At 35.2% G+C, this 19,349-nt stretch overlaps 1 protein-coding gene across 1 annotated transcript; it reads left to right on the top strand.

The window, feature by feature from the left end:
- The first annotated feature begins 358 nt into the window (after positions 1-358).
- On the top strand, positions 359-12,072 carry LOC138330809 (uncharacterized). Its single transcript, XM_069278327.1, has 4 exons — positions 359-724; positions 927-1,149; positions 9,689-9,840; positions 11,388-12,072. Exons 2-4 carry the CDS (start codon positions 945-947, stop codon positions 11,448-11,450), a joined length of 420 nt encoding a protein of 139 aa, XP_069134428.1. The 5' UTR covers positions 359-724; positions 927-944; the 3' UTR covers positions 11,451-12,072.
- Positions 12,073-19,349: the final 7,277 nt, after the last annotated feature.

Below are 19,349 nucleotides of genomic sequence, written 5' to 3'. Positions count from 1 at the left end.
TGTAGTGTTTACTAGTGTAACACATAACGACGCGACCCCCAGCTGTAACGTTATATGAACGAGAATAAGGGCAGGGCGGAGTGTCATCCCAACTGTCATAAAGTTACATTTTAGTACAAGAAAAACATTTAATAGCTACCATCCACAGGGGCATCAAACCAGGAAATATCCAGATTAAATATCACTACGGCAGTGTAATCTCTGAAGTATAACAAATTTCTACGCTGGCATTACGCATGTCATAGTCAAACACTCTGATTACCAAGTATATCCTAACTATCGATTCCATGCAATTGATGTGAACACACTTCTTTATATACATATATACATACACGTTCATATGCTATACAATCCTAATCCGGGATCGTCATAGACTTGAAGTGAAAACTATTGGTTGTAGAGTAAGTAATTATTACTGACGGGGTTACCCTCCTCCCCCTAGATCGATTGTTCCGCTGGTGTAGCCGCCGCACCACCCGGTATATCTGGTTGACGTCGCATCGTCACACACATCCGGCTTACAGTGTCATCCCATCACATATGTTTATTTCAATAGAGCCATCTTGCGGGTAGCCGTATCATAAATATACACATATTGTATTGTTCTGTTCAACATAGTCGTTAAAATATTTTAATGTATGCCAATAATTGACCACGCGAACAAATACGGCATTAACGGAGGTATAGGGTGTCAGGGAATCACTACAGCGCACAGGGATATAAGGTGGGTGTCGATTTTGCTTATAAACAATGTGTTACTACAAGTGCTCTCACATTTGACGTTTGCTTGACCAGCGGAGAGCTACTTCATGCCCTACCAGCCCTATGGGTTTGTGATGTGACTTTGTTCGCTTTATACATTCCTTACTGTGATGAATACGTCTTACTTTTCATTAAGTTTCTACTTAGTGCTTGTGTTTCTACAGGGAGCAATATATGGTGCTATGGCTTATAGACAGAGGAACTTAAACCATAAAAGGATGTCATGGAGACTGAAACTTCTGAGAAAAATATATGCACAGTTTGATAATACTGAGGACCTTTTAAAACTTAATGACAGACGTCATTCAGAAAAGTTTACTGGAAATTCTGACTATAGAGCGAAGATGTATTATGAGAGTAGGTCAGCCAACCATTTACCAATTATAGGTAAGTTACAACTAAACACAACCATTAACCAATTAAAGGTTAGTTACAGATACCCACAGCTATTAACGTCATAGACTAGTTACAGCTAGACACAGTCATTTACCGATTACAGGTAAGTTACAGCTAGTCACCACCATTTACCGTTTACAGGTAAGTTACAGATGTCTCAACCATTTACCGATTACAGGTAAGTTACAGCTAGTCACCACCATTTACCGATTACAGGTAAGTTACAGCTAGTCACAACCATTTACCTATTACAGGTAAGTTACAGCTAGTCACAACCATTTACCTATTACAGGTTAGTTACAGCTAGCCACAACCATTTACTGATTACAGGTAAGTTACAGCCAGTCACAACCATTTACCTATTACAGGTTAGTTACAGCTAGTCACCACCATTTACCGATTACAGGTAAGTTACAGCTAGTCACAACCATTTACCTATTACAGGTTAGTTACAGCTAGCCACAACCATTTACTGATTACAGGTAAGTTACAGCTAATCACCACCCTTTACTGATTACAGGTAAGTAACAGCTAGCCACAACCATTTACTGATTACAGGTAAGTTACAGCTAGTCACCACCATTTACTGATTACAGGTAAGTTACAGCTAGACACTGTCATTTACCGATTACAGGTAAATTACAGCTAGTCACCACCATTTACCGAGTACAGGTAAGTTACAGCTAGTCACAACCATTTACTGATTACAGGTAAGTTACAGCAAGCCACAACCATTTACCGATTACAGGTAAGTTACATTTACTGATTACAGGTAAGTTACATTTACCGATTATAGGTAAGTTACATTTACCGATTATAGGTAAGTTACATTTACCGATTATAGGTAAGTTACATTTACCGATTATAGGTAAGTTACATTTACCGATTATAGATAAGTTACAGCTTGTGACAGCCATTCACCAATTATACGTAAGTAATTTTCTTGTCTAATGTTTACAAACATTTAACAATAATAGTTAAACCATATTTTCTAGTCCATTTTTTCGCAATATTTAAAAATAAAATAGGCAGGTAGACAATCACGTAAACCAGCATTAAGTTACACAACAGCAGACGAAATGCCTTTGATTTTATTATACGGTCAGTGTGGTGACATTGAATTTGATATGTAGTGGTAAGATCAGGTAAGACGTTTTATCACCTTACACGCGATAGTCTATACGTGTTCTCAATGACCTTGAAAAATGCTATGTGTGGCAATATGGGAGACTATGCATGTGGTATGTCAGAATATGAGATTGTGACAGATTGATAAATGTTTCTTTTTATAAATGAATGGAATATTGAAAATTTATTTGATGAATATTCTGGATTACCACAAATGGTTCCGATCAATAATCGATGAAATATTGCATTTTGCTTATAAATGTTATTTATTGAATCATATCAAATGATAAATGTGTGTTTTAGAAAGGCAGATTCTATCGTGGATATTCAGAAGATATCGACAACTGAAATTCTTGATTGGTAGTAATATGTTAGTAATTAAGACGTCACATTTGGAAACATTCAAAGGATGCCATACATCGAGATAATGCATATTCCCTTAGCAGAAAGATGATTCTAGACATCATTAACTATTTGTCTCATACTATGTCATTGTCGCCAATGTCAGGAACAAAAATATTGAGATAAAATATGTTTCTTTAGCCAGAGAACTGTTGGACTAGTTGTTTGCAGCTCACCTTGATGACTGATGAATTGACTGGTGGGGGAGTTAACGTCCTTGTTCTGGTTATAACCATATCCCCTTCATTTTGATTTTGATTTTGTACTTTAAGATTCACATAGCGTTGTGCTTGATACTATATAAAAGCTTGAATTGTCCTTTTTCACAATGCAATGCTACTGCTATATAACACGAACAAGCCATTGTCTGATCATTGTAGGCGGGCGGAAAGGTGTTGTTATCTTAGTATTGCTATGTTGCACATTTCCATATCTACAAAAAATGGATCCCCTGTTATTTATACATTATCCGACAGACCGTGATAGGGTACTAAGGTCCTTTGTATTATATTCTTTAGGGGGCGTTGAAACTGATACCGTAGCTACCAGTGGTTCTGTCATGGTTTATACATACTGCATATCTATATGTGTTGTGTTCAATAATAAATAATGCAGACAGAGTAAACAAGTGCGGTTTCCCCACTCACTCAGATATTGAAATTCATATCATATTTGATCAAATGAAATACATTTCCATATTCATGACGGAGACCCATTGATTTAGACACGCATCATGATTACTAAAATAAAATATCCTTAAATATCATTATAATGTCGGAATCACTTGGCATATTCGCAAAGCAAATAAATGCTTCCAATATGTTGAATTCAAGATACCAAACGACGTGTGTAAATACGATTTACGATTTAGTGTCGCATATCGGTGGTTATGACGTTAACTATTTTGCGTTTGCAAGAATCTTTCGGCAACTCCGTTTCCTCATGTTAAAATTTGAAATTCGATGAACATCGATGATGTACATATGTATCAGAAATATATATACAGCAAACAGTAGAGTAATATCATAATTAAAAAAGTCTAGGAGATGTAACTGACCTATTTTCTGACTGTAGAGAAATGTACATTACCAATGAGATCTGTAAAAACCTGGTGTATAAATTATACACAGGACAATCAAACACTACTGATGTAATCGGGGCCTGCATCAATCGGACCCATGTGATAAGTATTTCATTTATCTAAAATCTAATATATAGCTACATTGCTTAACCCTATCGTCATTACGTAGTATTACAAAGGATACAAAAAAATCTATCATCTTAAGTCTCAAACAGATGCGAGTTGCTTTAAGTGACACAGGATGAAAACATCAAGTAATTCTAGGCAAGCATAGTACACAGAAAGTGTGTCCAGTAGGGACAGTCGTTTTCTAATAATAAACTGACCGACGGTCGTTCCACATCAAAATATTCTACGTAGATATCAACTAAATTCTGGAAAATTGAATCCTTCTGTGTGGAGGTAAAAGTGGACTATTCATATCTATATTTACTGTTTTGGTAATATACAATAATTTAATTGTAGTAGATTAAAGACTCTAAGGTTAAACTCGTTTTGGAATCGCAGTCAGATTTAAAGTTCTGATTTATTCGGTTTGATTTGATTTAATACCCATATATTATCAGCATCACATAACTGGTTGACCTTCGAATTATTTTTGTTTGATTTACTGGAATTTAGAACGAATGTGGGGACATAGGGCATACACATCACTCATTAGTAATGTGTTTAAACAATGTAACGAGAAAGAAGAACAACTGGATGAAAAAAAATACAAACTTCTTTAGTCTTTAGTTTCGGTGTTTGGAATCTTATTGTTAATGACATAATGTTATGCTGTAGTGAGTAACGTTATTAAGGCTATGTCTTCTTGGCATTTCTGGGCGTACAGTTCGGAGTACATGAAGCAAATGTGTTCAGTTTGCATTTCGTCTACAATAGTATAAGATTATTAAGGATTCAAAATCAATTTCTACTGTCAATTGAATATTGGATCGGTATAATATATCGCTTAAATTAAGTTTCTCTTCAATGTCTTGTGTTTCTTCTTATGTTTAATTCTATTTGACAAGGTGGTCAAGAATTTCATGTCACTACTTCTCTTAAGGTCTCTATCCGAGAATTCTAAGATTAACTCCACATAGATACGACGAATATTCTATATAGTATAGACTAATCCAACATCAGTTGTTTTTATTGCCTTTTTGATTTCAAAGTGTCCTGATGTAAATTTCTACCTATTTATATACGATTCTGATTTTACATATTGGTGTAGTATTGCCGAAAATGCTCTTGTTCTTTAAATGATATTGATTTTTTGAATGAATGTTGTGATAGAAATAGACTGTGACGACAAAGACAGAACACAGTGATATGGTAGATAGGCGACACACCCGTCCTTTTGATGTTATTGACAGATTATGTATTAAATATCCAATCTCAAGCATTGCCGATATTCCTGGTATTAGTGTCCATTTCGAGTCTCTCGGCAGTCGTCCTTATTTAACCGAAAACACGATGGAAATCGAGTTAATTCCTACGTAATGTGTTATTTCAGTCCCTGATACAAGCTAGATACGCGAAAAGTAACGCAAAGATTGTGTTTACTGAATGGGTATTAGTAATGTGTAGGAGGACAATATAGGATATCGTTCAACAGCTCGACCTGTAATTTAGTTTGTGACTGATACACAAATACAACAAATTCCATACAAGAGATGCGTGGGTAATGTGTTAAGTTAGGAACGCCTTATCTGTGATAATCGGACGTCTTCTTGCTACTGTCACAAGAACACTCAAATAAATTTCATCAACGCATCACCGAAAATAGAATGGATGCTTGTCGTATATTGTCAGTCGGTCATCTTGTAGACCAAAGCAGGACACTAATTTAAAATCACAATCAATATTATGGCATCTGAAGTATTAAGGAGAAAGAATGGAGAGATGACCTTTCTCCGGCAAGTGTCTATGAAAGCTATAAGTTTTCTACTTTCGTAAATGCAGTTATGCCATTTACGGGACGAAAAGAGGGTACATATATGAGGAGAAAGCCTTGAGTACAATTAAAATGATACCTTTAGAGCTAAATCAAAAGAAACCGATACCTGTAACTTGCTTTTTAAAGTTTGGTTGCTTACCATGACTTCAGTCAATGATATCACTGACACAACTTGTAAAAGTCGTTGAATTAAGTATGAAAGAGAATGAGCCAATGTATCGTTAGGACTGTTTAAACTGTCAAATAACACGTATTTTGTATTCTTAATGTTGCATACAAGATAGGAAGTAAAATATGTTGTAATACTGCCCTTGAAATAAACCTTTATTGAGACTTTTAAATTTATTCAACTTTTGTGACGCAATCACTGAACTGGGCATCATTAGAAATATCGTGGTCAATGTTCCAAATCGTAAGCCCACACATCGGTGGCATTCACGACTCACTGCTTGACTACGAAAGTGTTAATTATTTACAGTACTCTCTTATGCCAATCGGAATTCCATGGCAATCTCCTCTATTGACAGATTAAAATCGAACGTGCGATTAATACAAATAGCATTTAACATTATTTGTAGAACTCAGGTCATGTTCCATTATTAACTTTCTGACAATATTTGATTGAGTTTTGCACAATAACGTTTAATGTATAGACTCCCACGCGAAGCTTGAACAAAAGCCTTTATCTATTTAAACACTTCAGTTCCTGCTGCCAAACATTTGAATATCAATACATATAAACTGGAAACTTAATGTTAAACACCGGTAGGTTATTTCCTGAGTGCCGATGATCGATGACATTTGGCGCATGACATCTCATCTTTCAAGTTTCAATCAAACCTTATCATTTGCAGGTTTCATAAAATCAGGTCGAGAAAACTTTAAGCATTTCGACATCGATATACTTTAGGAAGGTTTTCCTGATTTTAGAGTTATTATAAAGTGTGTCTATGACTCTCCACGTGTATATTATGAGCGTATACGAAATTGCAATAGTCATCCAAAAAATGAACATTTAAACTTACTATCAAATATCCAACATGTGGATTAGAATATGAACTAGTAATTTTCAACGAGAAATTACAATAAAACCCAGTATAACATATTATCCAATATAATACAGCCTGAGTGGCGCAAACCGAAACAAAAACACATTCAGTAGCTAATCAGAAGGGTGGGCTGAAATACTCAGATATTAGATGCGTACTAAAAATCAAGATGGCTGCTGCTGATTGAGAATAGGGATGCGTCCTCTCAGGCCATTCCAACCAATTAGAAGCCTTTGATATCATTCCGCCATCAGCAGCAAATCAGAATATCATAATGAAACCATCTAGGATTATATGTCCGCGACATGAAAAACCAACAAAACGTTTTAATTTTACTTTAAAAATTGTAAAAATACATTTTCCATGTAAGACACGTAACAATGCTCCTTTTGTTTAGAAGACCTTAGTATGACCATAAAATGCTTTGAAAGTAAGATGATGTTTACACCCTACAAATTTAGCAAACTACACATATACATTTTCGACATAATAAAAACGACATTACTTACTCAGCGTAGAGAAGCCGAATGAAAATTTGTAAATGTCATATTATACACTACTCTGTCTAAGTCCTGTCGGAACTGGAGACCGAGAATCCCGTCTCCTCATTACCACCCTCCTCTAGTCATATCGACAGTTCGGGAAGCCCTTGTTCTTATTTGTGTAGGGCTTCACTACCTAACAAGCGCGGTTGTTACTTATCCGTTAGTTCACAATATGTAGTCATCGAAATGTCATATTCTATTTTGACCATATTTCTACAACGTCAGTGTAAGGATGATGGTATCGGTCACATTTTAATCACTACTTTATATCAAACAGATAGACTTTTTGTGAAGAGACTTCAGTATCGGAAGAGATGTGGAGTAAACATTTATATGAATTCATGTAGTCTAATGAAAAAAGACCAAAATTCGAACAACTTCCAGCTTATTCAGACTGCAAGACTGACGCAGTGGATTCTCTATTGCCTTGTTGAACTATCCAGACAGCGTACCAACGGTCTAATTGATAAATATAAATTATTCAATATGTAATGAGTGACTCAATGTTTTATTGTGTCACGTAGATTTTTATATGTGCCTTTCCAATAATGAAGTGCGTATCATTCATGATAGTATCATAATAGTTGATGTTAATATGCACCGTTGATATTGCAAAGAGAGACATTATTTTCAATAGCACCACCTGGACGACGGCACATACCTACTGTTTTAGATGTTTCGATAGCTAGTCAATAGTTTGGTGTACTATTTAACGTTGTAACCTTTACTTCCTTCTTCTCTATAAAATGAAGTTTCTACTATAGAGAGGTCGTTCCGTTGCTCTAGATTAACAATATAGGAGAGAAATATAATCAGAGTTTATGCTATGTTTCTCGGAGTTATCGACACTACGAATTATAATATATATTGTACTTAGGTAATATTGAACTAGACAAGAGGGCACCTGTATAAGTTTGTGGCTAGTCTTCACTCAAACGTTGCTTATCGTACTCATGTAATATTGAACTAGACAAGAGGGCTCCTGTATAAGTTTGTGGCTAGTCCTCACTAAAAACTCGCTTATTGTACTCATGTAATATTGAACTAGACAAGAGGGCACCTGTATAAGTTTGTGGCTAGTCCTCACTAAAAACTCGCTTATTGTACTCATGTAATATTGAACTAGACAAGAGGGCACCTGTATAAGTTTGTGGCTAGTCCTCACTAAAAACTCGCTTATTGTACTCATGTAATATTGAACTAGACAAGAGGGCACCTGTATAAGTTTGTGGCTAGTCCTCACTAAAAACTCGCTTATTGTACTCATGTAATATTGAACTAGACAAGAGGGCACCTGTATAAGTTTGTGGCTAGTCCTCACTAAAAACTCGCTTATTGTACTCATGTAATATTGAACTAGACAAGAGGGCACCTGTATAAGTTTGTGGCTAGTCCTCACTAAAAACTCGCTTATTGTACTCATGTAATATTGAACTAGACAAGAGGGCACCTGTATAAGTTTGTGGCTAGTCCTCACTAAAAACTCGCTTATTGTACTCATGTAATATTGAACTATACAAGAGGGCACCTGTATAAGTTTGTGGCTAGTCCTCCGATCCTTTTGATGTACATAATATCAATTAATAAAATGTTGTTGAAATTAAAATTGAGGGACACCTGTATGAGTTTGTGGCTAGTCCTCACTCAAAAGTCGCTACACTGTATCATTACTTTACTGATTTTTAAGTAGTAATTCCGTGTTTTAACGAATATTTTTACCATCAGGGAATGAATGTTCAAGAATGGTTTGCTCGAAATATATCTTTAACATTTATAACTACAATTTCTGTTCCAATATAATGATATATTACGGGAGAAGACGGACTATAAGTTGTGTCTGATCCCATTTGTATATATGCAAATAAAATATGTTTAAATCAAATCAATCAAATATAATGATACGGTTCTTGGCATGGATCACCTATCCACTATTACTTGTCCTTTAAAATATTTTTCATCTGTGTATGGACTGCCTATACGCTTTCAAGAATATTTGTAAATGCATTAATCCATTTAAGTTACAGCTTTTGTTTATACCATTCTATATACAAAATTTCAGTACATTACACTAGAGTTCATTGATTGATTTTGATGGAAAACAAAAGTATTTAGAGTACCATATTTCATTATCCTTTATGGAAACTTAATGCACCATTTATGGACTAAAATAAACGGTAGCTGTTTTGGTGCTCATTTGAACCTCATTAGCTTAAATCCATATAATGTGCTTAATTTGGAGAGGTTTGTCAATCACGACGACAGTTCTGATAATTTGAGGTCTTTAATTGGTCCTATTTCGGGTTAAAAAGGTGTGACTGTATTGTTATTTATATCATCACACTTTGATATCCACTAACGTCCTTCATATTTTTGTGTTATCCAGAATGTGCCGACAAGGAGACCCAGATACCATGTCCAACGCCGACATTAGGAAATGAATATTACTGTATAAGTCGAACAGCCCTGTGTGATAGTCAAATAAATTGCCCCTACGGTGAAGATGAAAACCTTATTGCATGCATGTTCTACAAATCGGTAAGTATCACTCTTGTAAAGCGGATATTGGTGATTAGAAATAATGCTCGAGCATTAGGGAGCTGATAGTGTCGATTATCGATATAGCTCTTGAAACATTAAATTGGCTGAGGATAGCCAGAATTTCCTAATAAAACCATTGTCCAATATAATTTGTATTTATGAAGTGACATTAAAATTAACCAAATGAATGACCCCACATATTGTTCCCATTATCTACAAAATGGTCGTCCATCATCAGGACGTTTGCTGAAAAAAATATGACTTGTTAAAAAATGATATTATGACATGTTCTTATGTTAAAAATTTGATATATTCCACTATTCATATGGTACTAGAAATTACAAATCACTTGGCCACCATTATACATGTATAAAATTGCTTGATTCCTTCAATATTCTCAACACTCTATATTTAAACTTTTTTTCTTCTCCCATACAATATTCCATACTTTTCCCATTGACCACGTATTACGATCTTATCGATTAGCAACAGCGAGATCGCTAAGTGAGATAATCCAAACATAGTTCTTGCATGGCATCGGATTATGAGTGAGCTATCAATAGTTCTTCGGAATGAAACCATAAAAACATCACATACATTTGTATTTACATGACCAAACAGCATTACAATTTATACTCGATGATATTCATGTTTCCATTTCTGGCACACACAAACTAAATTTGTGCTTTTCTAGTATTATCGAAGCTTCTTCATGTAATGTGGCTATATTTCTGTAGTTCCAATGCTTCCTGATACGTCTGGCCGTATTTTCTGCCCTAACATGATTTTTGGCTGAGATTGTAGCTTAATCCGGATATTAGCTAGGATTGTGTTGTGGGTGTCGTCTTGAGGCAGATAATTCTTCCGGTTCATATTGGGTTTTTGTCTCCTCATGACGATTCTAGATTTTGTTGATATTTCCCCTTTTATGATTGATTCTGAGTTTGGACAATCATTTGTCATGTAGGCTGTATATCATTGCCATAACCAATTTTGAAGACAATGAATATGTAACGCGTGCTATTCTTTTCCCACTGCGGCCATATCTATTGAAGTCTGATACTATTAATTATATACGCAGCGTACTTTTGTTAATATTTCGTGACGACTCTTGATATGAAGATATTTATGTTGGTTTTTTCTCAGTATTTATCAAGGACTAATTTGAATATGATAAGGAGACATACGAAAATGTGAATAAACCTAGCGTAAAAATGACGTCGAAACATCGTGTCTAATTGGCCAATACGATGACCTAGTGATCCTAACTCGAATGTTATCCATATGATCATGGTATTCCGTATTTGCATATTACAGAGCTATCTATCCTTGCAGGACGGTATTTATTGTGACGTCATTTGTTTGCGAGCGTAACGTCATACTTTTCGGGGAAAACGACGTAAATTTGCGCTCACAATATAATGATGTAACAATCGATACCTACTCGCAAGGGAGCTATTTCTGTAATAAGCAAATTCTGATTACTCTAGTGTTACATGTTGGCTGCTGATTCATAAATATTATTTTGTTTTCTTTTTTTGCAGATAGACATGAAACTAAAAGATATCTTTAATGCCATGTCGTTGCCGAGAAATCATGATAGATGACGACACTGCACGTATGACCGAACGGAGTTTACGCAATGTGTCTGGTGATGTGAATCGTCGTCGTGTACATTGCAACCGAAAATCACGTGATTCTTCACCGTTTTGTGATTGGTTATCTGACAAAGGTGAAGAACAATGACATACCTCAATTTGCTTCCATAAATTGATGTGATTAGTGTGAAATGTTTCTTAAATGAATCGGTCCAAATTTACCAAACATAGACATCAGAAGGTGGGACTGATATATAGAAACTGTGTACGACGTCAGGACTTGTAGGTAAAATGTCTATTCGGACGAATATATTCCTAGATAATATGAACCATGAATAAGCTCAGTTTATTATATTGTCGTATGCATTACAATGTTGGTATTGAACTACCTTAATGGATTTTTTATCGAATATTATCTTTACTTGAGGACTAGGAAGTGAATCAAATGTAACTATTGAATACCACACAATTTTAAATAACTATTTATTCTGTATAGGAGTGTTTATGCTGAATCTCTAATGTGCCCTTCTGTGGCAGCCAAGAGAGTGGTGTTACACTACGGGGTATATGGTAGTGAATGTAACTAATTGTCGGACCTATTTTTCTGTTTAAATAAAGACTATTGCCGTTATATTTTGTGTTAATTATCGTAATTATTACACATGATACATTAGGTTGATGTATACACAAATAACCACAGACAAGGATATATAAACATCCAAAACAGAAACAATAGTTAAATCTAATGCGATATGGTCTTAAATGGTTATTAGTAACTGATTTTTAACATTTTCTCCAAGCAAACATGCGTTAGGTATTGTTTGTTTTACCACACATGGAGTGACGTATATCAAATCACAGAGCACGGAAATAGTCCATAATCTTTATGTCATGTCATGAATATTTATATCGATATAAAAACCGTATAATTTGATAGATTGAAATAGGATTATCCATATATATTTTACCTTGTTTTCTATTTTCTTTTTTTCCCCGCGAAATTTTCATTGAATACTCTTTTTGTAGCTTTAATGCGTGTGGTATTTTCCATTTAATAGAATAGTTGATTTGAAATTGATCGCCATATTTCACTATGCAATTCATAATTCTGATAGACAACCTGTTACTGATTGGTGAGCTGTTTTATCCAATAATGTATATTCGTGTTCTGTTTCCTTGTAACATGCTCTTATAGTGAGGCATGCCGTTAAACAACACAAATAAGGAAACCAGTCGTCCCACTCTCTTTATGCTGAGCGCTAAGCAGGAGTAGAAACTACCACCTTTAAAGACAATGGAGAGCCTCGGCCAATGGATCGAACACAGAGTGAACACTCAACTCAAGACCAAAAGTGAGACAATGCTGATCAAGGGAGACGTTAGGAAATCAAGAGGGAAAAAAAGATAATATCCAACATTTAGTCTCCTTTAACGATCATGCAATTTCGGGACAGCAGATACAACGTTAACCGTAAGGTTGATTAAGATATATGACTTGAAATCAAAAATAGAAACGAAATACTTACTTATATTACACTAGAAATAAAACCATCAGGTAATCACGCCATAGAGATCCAGGGCGATCAAATCAAATGCGATTTTGAGCGTGATATGGTAACAATGCATGACAATGTTATTCTTTGGGAGAGAGGCGAACTATTGTTAAATGTGTGTGAATACAATTGTTGAAATAGCAAATATAGTATAAAGGTCATAAACTTTATTGCAAACTGAAACCCATCATCGATACCCCGGGGGTTATTATCACTGACGTTATATCCATCCCTGAACTATCTCATAGTAACACAGGAGGCAGTTCAGGAGAAGAAAAAAATACCAATTACAGGCCGTCGGGACTTCCTTTGGGGATTAGAGAAAGAGTAAACTTCATATAGTGAACCACAGTGTATCGTTCAAATACTGTGATTTGTTGCATTCAATCTTGCTATGACATCTTTCAAGGGTGGATATAGTGTTAGTGATAGTTACCCCTGTAGTATCGAGGATGACAGAAAACTGATAAAATCTTGATATCAGTCCAAATACTTTCCCACGACCTTCATGAAAATGCTTTTGCTAGGAAGTTGGGAACACCAGTCAGGAAAATGTTATACTGTAATTAAGTCATCAGATAGAACGAAGCCAGGGATGTTACTACATACAAAGAGAAAACTAATAATTAGACAAACTATTGCTCACGCTAGTTGTTAGCTGTCCTTGTTGATGTCGTAGAAGGCACGACTTAAACAGGTGATATTTAGGGATTGTGTAATGCTATCCGCTTAAAATTTACTTATGTGATTAGTGATCGATTCTCAATTTTTCATATCCTAATACAATATGAATCGATAACGTATTCATTTACATGGTTATATCCCCAATTCTGCTTTAGAAAATACTCTGAAGTACGTTGAACTGTAGCTATTGATTTTGATTTTAAAAAATAGTAACAATAACCACGTTATATAATCTACAACTGCAATAATTTAAGCTGGATGCGGGTTACACATATCGCCAAAAGACGTCACATTATTGACATCGGCTTATATTTAAGTAAGTAACAAATAACGATGTAATAAACATACGTAGTTGACGTGAAGATTTAAACCCCTAACTCTATAAGCACTTGTTTACATGTGTTCAAAACGTGTTAATTTACTAGAGCATCATAACTGACAGCACATTATGACGCAGATGACGAAAATCGCATGAGATTGGAATTAGTAAGTAGAAGCAACTTGTAATTCTGTGATGAAGACGTCAATACATCAATCGGTTCTGTGATCAATCAGTGTGATGTCGACATCTATGTTAATCTTTAAATAACTACAGAGAAGATAACGCTTTCGGGCTTGGTAGATAACTCTATCAGGCAGGGTAGATAGCTCTTTCAGGCTTGGTAGATAACTCTATCAGGCAGGGTAGATAGCTCTTTCAGGCAGGGTAGATAGCTCTTTCAGGCAGGGTAGATAGCTCTTTCAGGCAGCGTAGATAGCTCTTACCCACTGTGTAGTTAACAAACTGGTTCAAACCTCTTGATTAGTTAACATTAATATATTGTATTTTAAAAACGAAATTAAATTGGCAGTATTGGGAAGTTACGTTACCCAACGTGTACTCTACACGTTAAATTCAGGCGCGCTTCAGGTAGAAATTTTCCGATCACAACGTGTTATTGAACCATTTGTTTTGCGCTTTTGTACACCTTATATGCACCGGACAATTACATACTGCGATGTCATCAATGTATGCGACATAACTGCGACGTACTTTGTCGATGAAAGAATATGAAAGGATGAAGTACATGGTGGCCCACAGCCGATTTTTATGTAATGTTCTAAATTCGACAAATTCTGCCAAAGATTCTGTCTGATGCTCTTTTGTAGCAAACCATAGAACCGTCAAAATTTAAAACAGAGTTACAAATGGAAAACAAAATCGGGGATAGTATGCTTTGACAACAGTGGGAAATTAGCGTGGACGGGTCTAGCCTATCTATGTATCATCTCCTTTTATCATTTTACTTCCTAGTATGAGAGAAAAATATTGAAACATGGGTCTGGTCTGTCAAGTGGATATATCAACCCTTGTATAAGATTTGCGCTTTTTAACACAAGACAATCTTCTAATTGACAAGCCAAAATCATACAGTGGGGTTGAGATATCCCTGTTCACTTGACAGACCCATGTGAGATTATATTAGTCCGTTGATCAACAATAATGTTAATAACGCGGAATAATCGTAAAAAAACAATATAAAAGCCTACGGTATTACTCAAGGACTGTAGTCTGAAGGCAAGGCATTAGAATTGAACCTGCTGTTCATATTGCACGATCGTACAATGTAAAAGGCGACTACATTTAGGATATAATCTTTTCTTTCTTCCTAGCATACCTTTTTCTTCCTAACGTCTCCCTTGACACCACCTCACTTTTGGCCTTCGGTTGAGCGCTGGGTCCTGTGAGGAAGGTTTTGGGTACTGTCCCCTTGCCAAGACACACCAGAGTCTATGATTGTGGTACCTAGTTTCTGCATCTGCTTAGTGCTCTAATGCTCAGCATTGGGAATAGAATACTGTTACCGTGTGGAGTGTGTTGCTTAGTGTCTTGCTTAGTTCGTGGCATGCTTCAGTGATATAGCACTATAAAAAGGGCAAAACACACACGGAGTACCAGGAGAAAAACCACCGACCAGCGGCCAGTTCCTGGCAACTGCCCAACATGGAATTCGAACTCGCGACCCAGAGGTGGAGGGCATGTGGTAATATGTCAGTACATCTTAACCACTCGGCCACCGCGGCCCCATTTGTGAGAGAAACAAACAGAATAGTTCAATGCAATGAATTGTAAAGTTCTATGGTTTGGTTTACATCATGTCCAGAGGATAATAAGAGTGGAGAATATTATGAGAGTAATTCCCGTTTATGCAAAAGTGTAATTTTAACGGTATTTTATTGTGTAAATCCCTCTTGTTTTAATGCTTATAATCCAAAGACCACGCCGTTATATAACTGTTTTTGCGCTCACGTTGAATGAGACATATTCAGCTATCTGAGCAAATCAAATTTATGTGACAATCATGCACATTAGTAATGTAACATGTTGAATTCCACCTACGCATCAGAGGCATCGCACGTGTAAAATATGGTATTCCCCTTCCAAACCATGTGAGTTTTTTTAAGTAAGGCGAGTGTTTTGAAGTACGGCGATTGTCTAAATGTTTCCATTAGAATCAACGTAAATTAGTAAAGATGAGATTTAGTTTTGCAAACAAATTAACGATTAATCGCTTTATATGATGTTACGAAGCTCTTTACGACAGCAAATTAAAAAAATATAATTTTGAATAAAAAGTAAAAGTGATCTGTATGACGAAACCCATGGTCGAAGAATGCTTTTCATTCAATAAGAGTGGCTTGAATATAGGTATATATAAAAACTGGATCAAATCTAAGTGTGTAGCACTAGCACAGCTTTCAGTGATTATAAAGGATGAATGGCACATGGAATGATATAATATGATTGATATCATGATATTGTTTTTCGTTTACTGTAAACAATCTTATTTTGTTTTGGTTTACTGTAAACCATCTTTTTTTTTTGGTTTACTGTAAACCATCTTATTTTTCGGTTTACTGTAAACCATCTTATTTTTTGGTTTACTGTAAAAAATACTTATTTTTTTGGTTTACAGTAAACCATCTTATTTTTTGATTTACTGTGAACCATCTTATTTTTTGGTTTATTGTAAACCATCTTATTTTTTTGTTTACTGTAAAACATCTTATTTTTTTGTTTACTGTAAACCATCTTATTTTTTGTTTTACTGTAAACCATCTTATTTTTTGGTTTACTGTAAACCATCTTATTTTTTGGTTTACTGAAAAACATCTTATTTTTTGATTTACTGCAAAACATCTTATTTTTTGATTTACTGCAAACCATCTTATTTTTTGGTTTATGTAAACCTCTTATTTTTTGTTTACTGTAAACATCTTATTTTTTGTTTACTGTAAACCATCTTTTTTTGTTTTACTGTAAACCATCTTATTTTTTGGTTTACTGTAAACCATCTTATTTTTTGGTTACTGAAACATCTTATTTTTTGATTACTGAAACCATCTTATTTTTGGTTATTGTAAACCATCTTATTTTTTGGTTTACTGTAAACCATCTTATTTTTTGGTTTACTGTAAACCATCTTATTTTTTGGTATACTGTAAACCATCTTATTTTTTTGGTATACTGTAAACCATCTTATTTTTTTGGTATACTGTAAACCATCTTATTTTTTGGTATACTGTAAACCATCTTATTTTTTTGGTATACTGTAAACCATCTTATTTTTTTGGTATACTGTAAACCATCTTATTTTTTGGTATACTGTAAACCATCTTATTTTTTGGTATACTGTAAACCATCTTATTTTTTTGGTATACTGTAAACCGTCTTATTTTTACTGATGAAGCCATAAGAAAAAACAAAATAACAACAAAAAACAATACACCCCTAAAAAGGGATTGTTCTATCCTCATACAGTTAGGGTAGATTTTCTAATTGTCCTCTGACTGTCTATTCCTACCTGTTTCAACTTCTGATGTAGAAGCTTATTCCTCGTTGAATATACTTTGACCAATCCGTTCCTATGTTAATTGTTCCGTTGGCGATATACCATAGTGGAGGAAAGATTCCGTCACTGAAAAATAATTCTTCAACTTCACTCTTGATTGATAAATAATAGTGTCAGTTAGACCTTTTGCGTAAAAAATTCTCAATGATGGCCGTCATATCATTGACATTATATCCCCCCTTGTTACTTACCATGGTGTCAAAAGAAAAAAGAATCAGATAGCGTTATCAAGAAGTTCATATCCAATCTACAAGTAGCGAGCTAATATGTAGAGACGTCAAAATGTAACCAAATAATTCCATCATTACACTGGCCATTTTGACAGACACGTGTAGCGACAGATTAGCTCGTGCAGTCTTTGTTAAGGCGTCACCATGGTACCATTGTTGTCTGATGTCCGTGTCCAATATCTTTGTTTTCTTGCAATGATACTGTGTAAATAATGCAATCTCCCGATGACCTCAAAACGCAGTTGATAACAGGTTCATTCTGTCTCTTGAATTGAATGTATTTTATAAAAAATATCGATAATGGTATACATTTCAGGTAAATACGGGAGTTTCGAAATACCAAACTGACGTAGGTTCAGTGTAATTTACCGTCGATTAGTCCCACCTTCCGGTGATTATGACATCACAAAAATCACGTCAAAAGATGACGTTGCTATCACCGGACAGTGGGACTAATCGACGGTACTTTACCCACGTCGTTTTGGAATTTCGAAAGTAGGCGGTATTGAATCTCTGTAAAGTGAATATAGGGTTAGAATTATTAATTGATAGAAGAGAAAAAAGAAGTCATTGTATAAGATGAAACATCATGAAACTTCAAATTTTCTTTATTACGCCCTAAGTGTGAAAATAGAGAAGAAAGCGAGACAACTCCTGTAGGGTACGGTAAACTCTAATGATTTCATGCTTGTATTGACTTCATTCGTTGCCAAGCATACACGACATTTTCAGTGTGACAAACAATAGAAAATTGTGCATTGATATTTAACACGTGGCACGTAATGTTATGATATTCGAGATAGCTTTCCAGGCTCTTAGTACTACATACTTAAAACATTTCAAACTAAACAAGCCGGAGTTATCGCTCTTCCTACAAACAAGCGTCTATCCTGTTTTAGCCCTGATAAAACCACTATAACAAACATGTATTACACGCGGATCAGTAAAAAGTAAAATCTTTACCAAAGTGAAGCTGAAAAAGAAAACAAGAAATGTTCAGGGCAGGTACAATTACTTCGATACTTGTACGGTAACCAATATTCACAAGGCTTTGGAAACAATCCATAATCAAAGTGGAGCGCCTTGATGCGGATCCCGTTGGAGAACTCTTCGTGTTTTTTAATTCCTTACTTAAGATAAGTTTTCCGTGACCTCAGATTACTAAACAATGACCTTGGATTCGAGATTTGTAGTCTTGTAATATTTATATATAATAACGTGGATTAGTTATCCGAGGTCAAGGTAAAGTGATTTATCCTGCAACTGTTCCACATATACTGACCGATAACTTCTGCCGGATAAATTTGTGCTTTATCCGTCGATACGAAATGCTTTAACCGTCAATACGATCACGCGAATTTGTTCCATATCTGACGGAACCTTTTCTAACTTGACCCAGAACTTGAACCTTCCGGTGAATGAAACGTCAGTCAGTCCCGCTAAAACGTTACGTCACATTCACCGAAATGACGTCATTTTTACGATATCGAAAATCTCGTATGTCGGTGTCGTCTTATTCTTGGCTTATGGCAAATGTATGTATTGTAA

This window comes from Argopecten irradians, chromosome 1 (genome assembly GCF_041381155.1).
Source record: "Argopecten irradians isolate NY chromosome 1, Ai_NY, whole genome shotgun sequence".
Lineage (NCBI taxonomy): Eukaryota > Metazoa > Mollusca > Bivalvia > Pectinida > Pectinidae > Argopecten > Argopecten irradians.
This window is presented reverse-complemented; position numbering and strand designations above follow the sequence as displayed.

Coding starts and splice junctions, on each gene's coding strand:
- LOC138330809 (XM_069278327.1), top strand. CDS start 945: ATGGCTTATAGACAGAGGAACTTAAACCATAAAAGGATGTCATGGAGA. Junction 1,150..9,688: donor CAACCATTTACCAATTATAG/GTAAGTTACAAC, acceptor TGTGTTATCCAG/AATGTGCCGACAAGGAGACC. Junction 9,841..11,387: donor CATGCATGTTCTACAAATCG/GTAAGTATCACT, acceptor CTTTTTTTGCAG/ATAGACATGAAACTAAAAGA.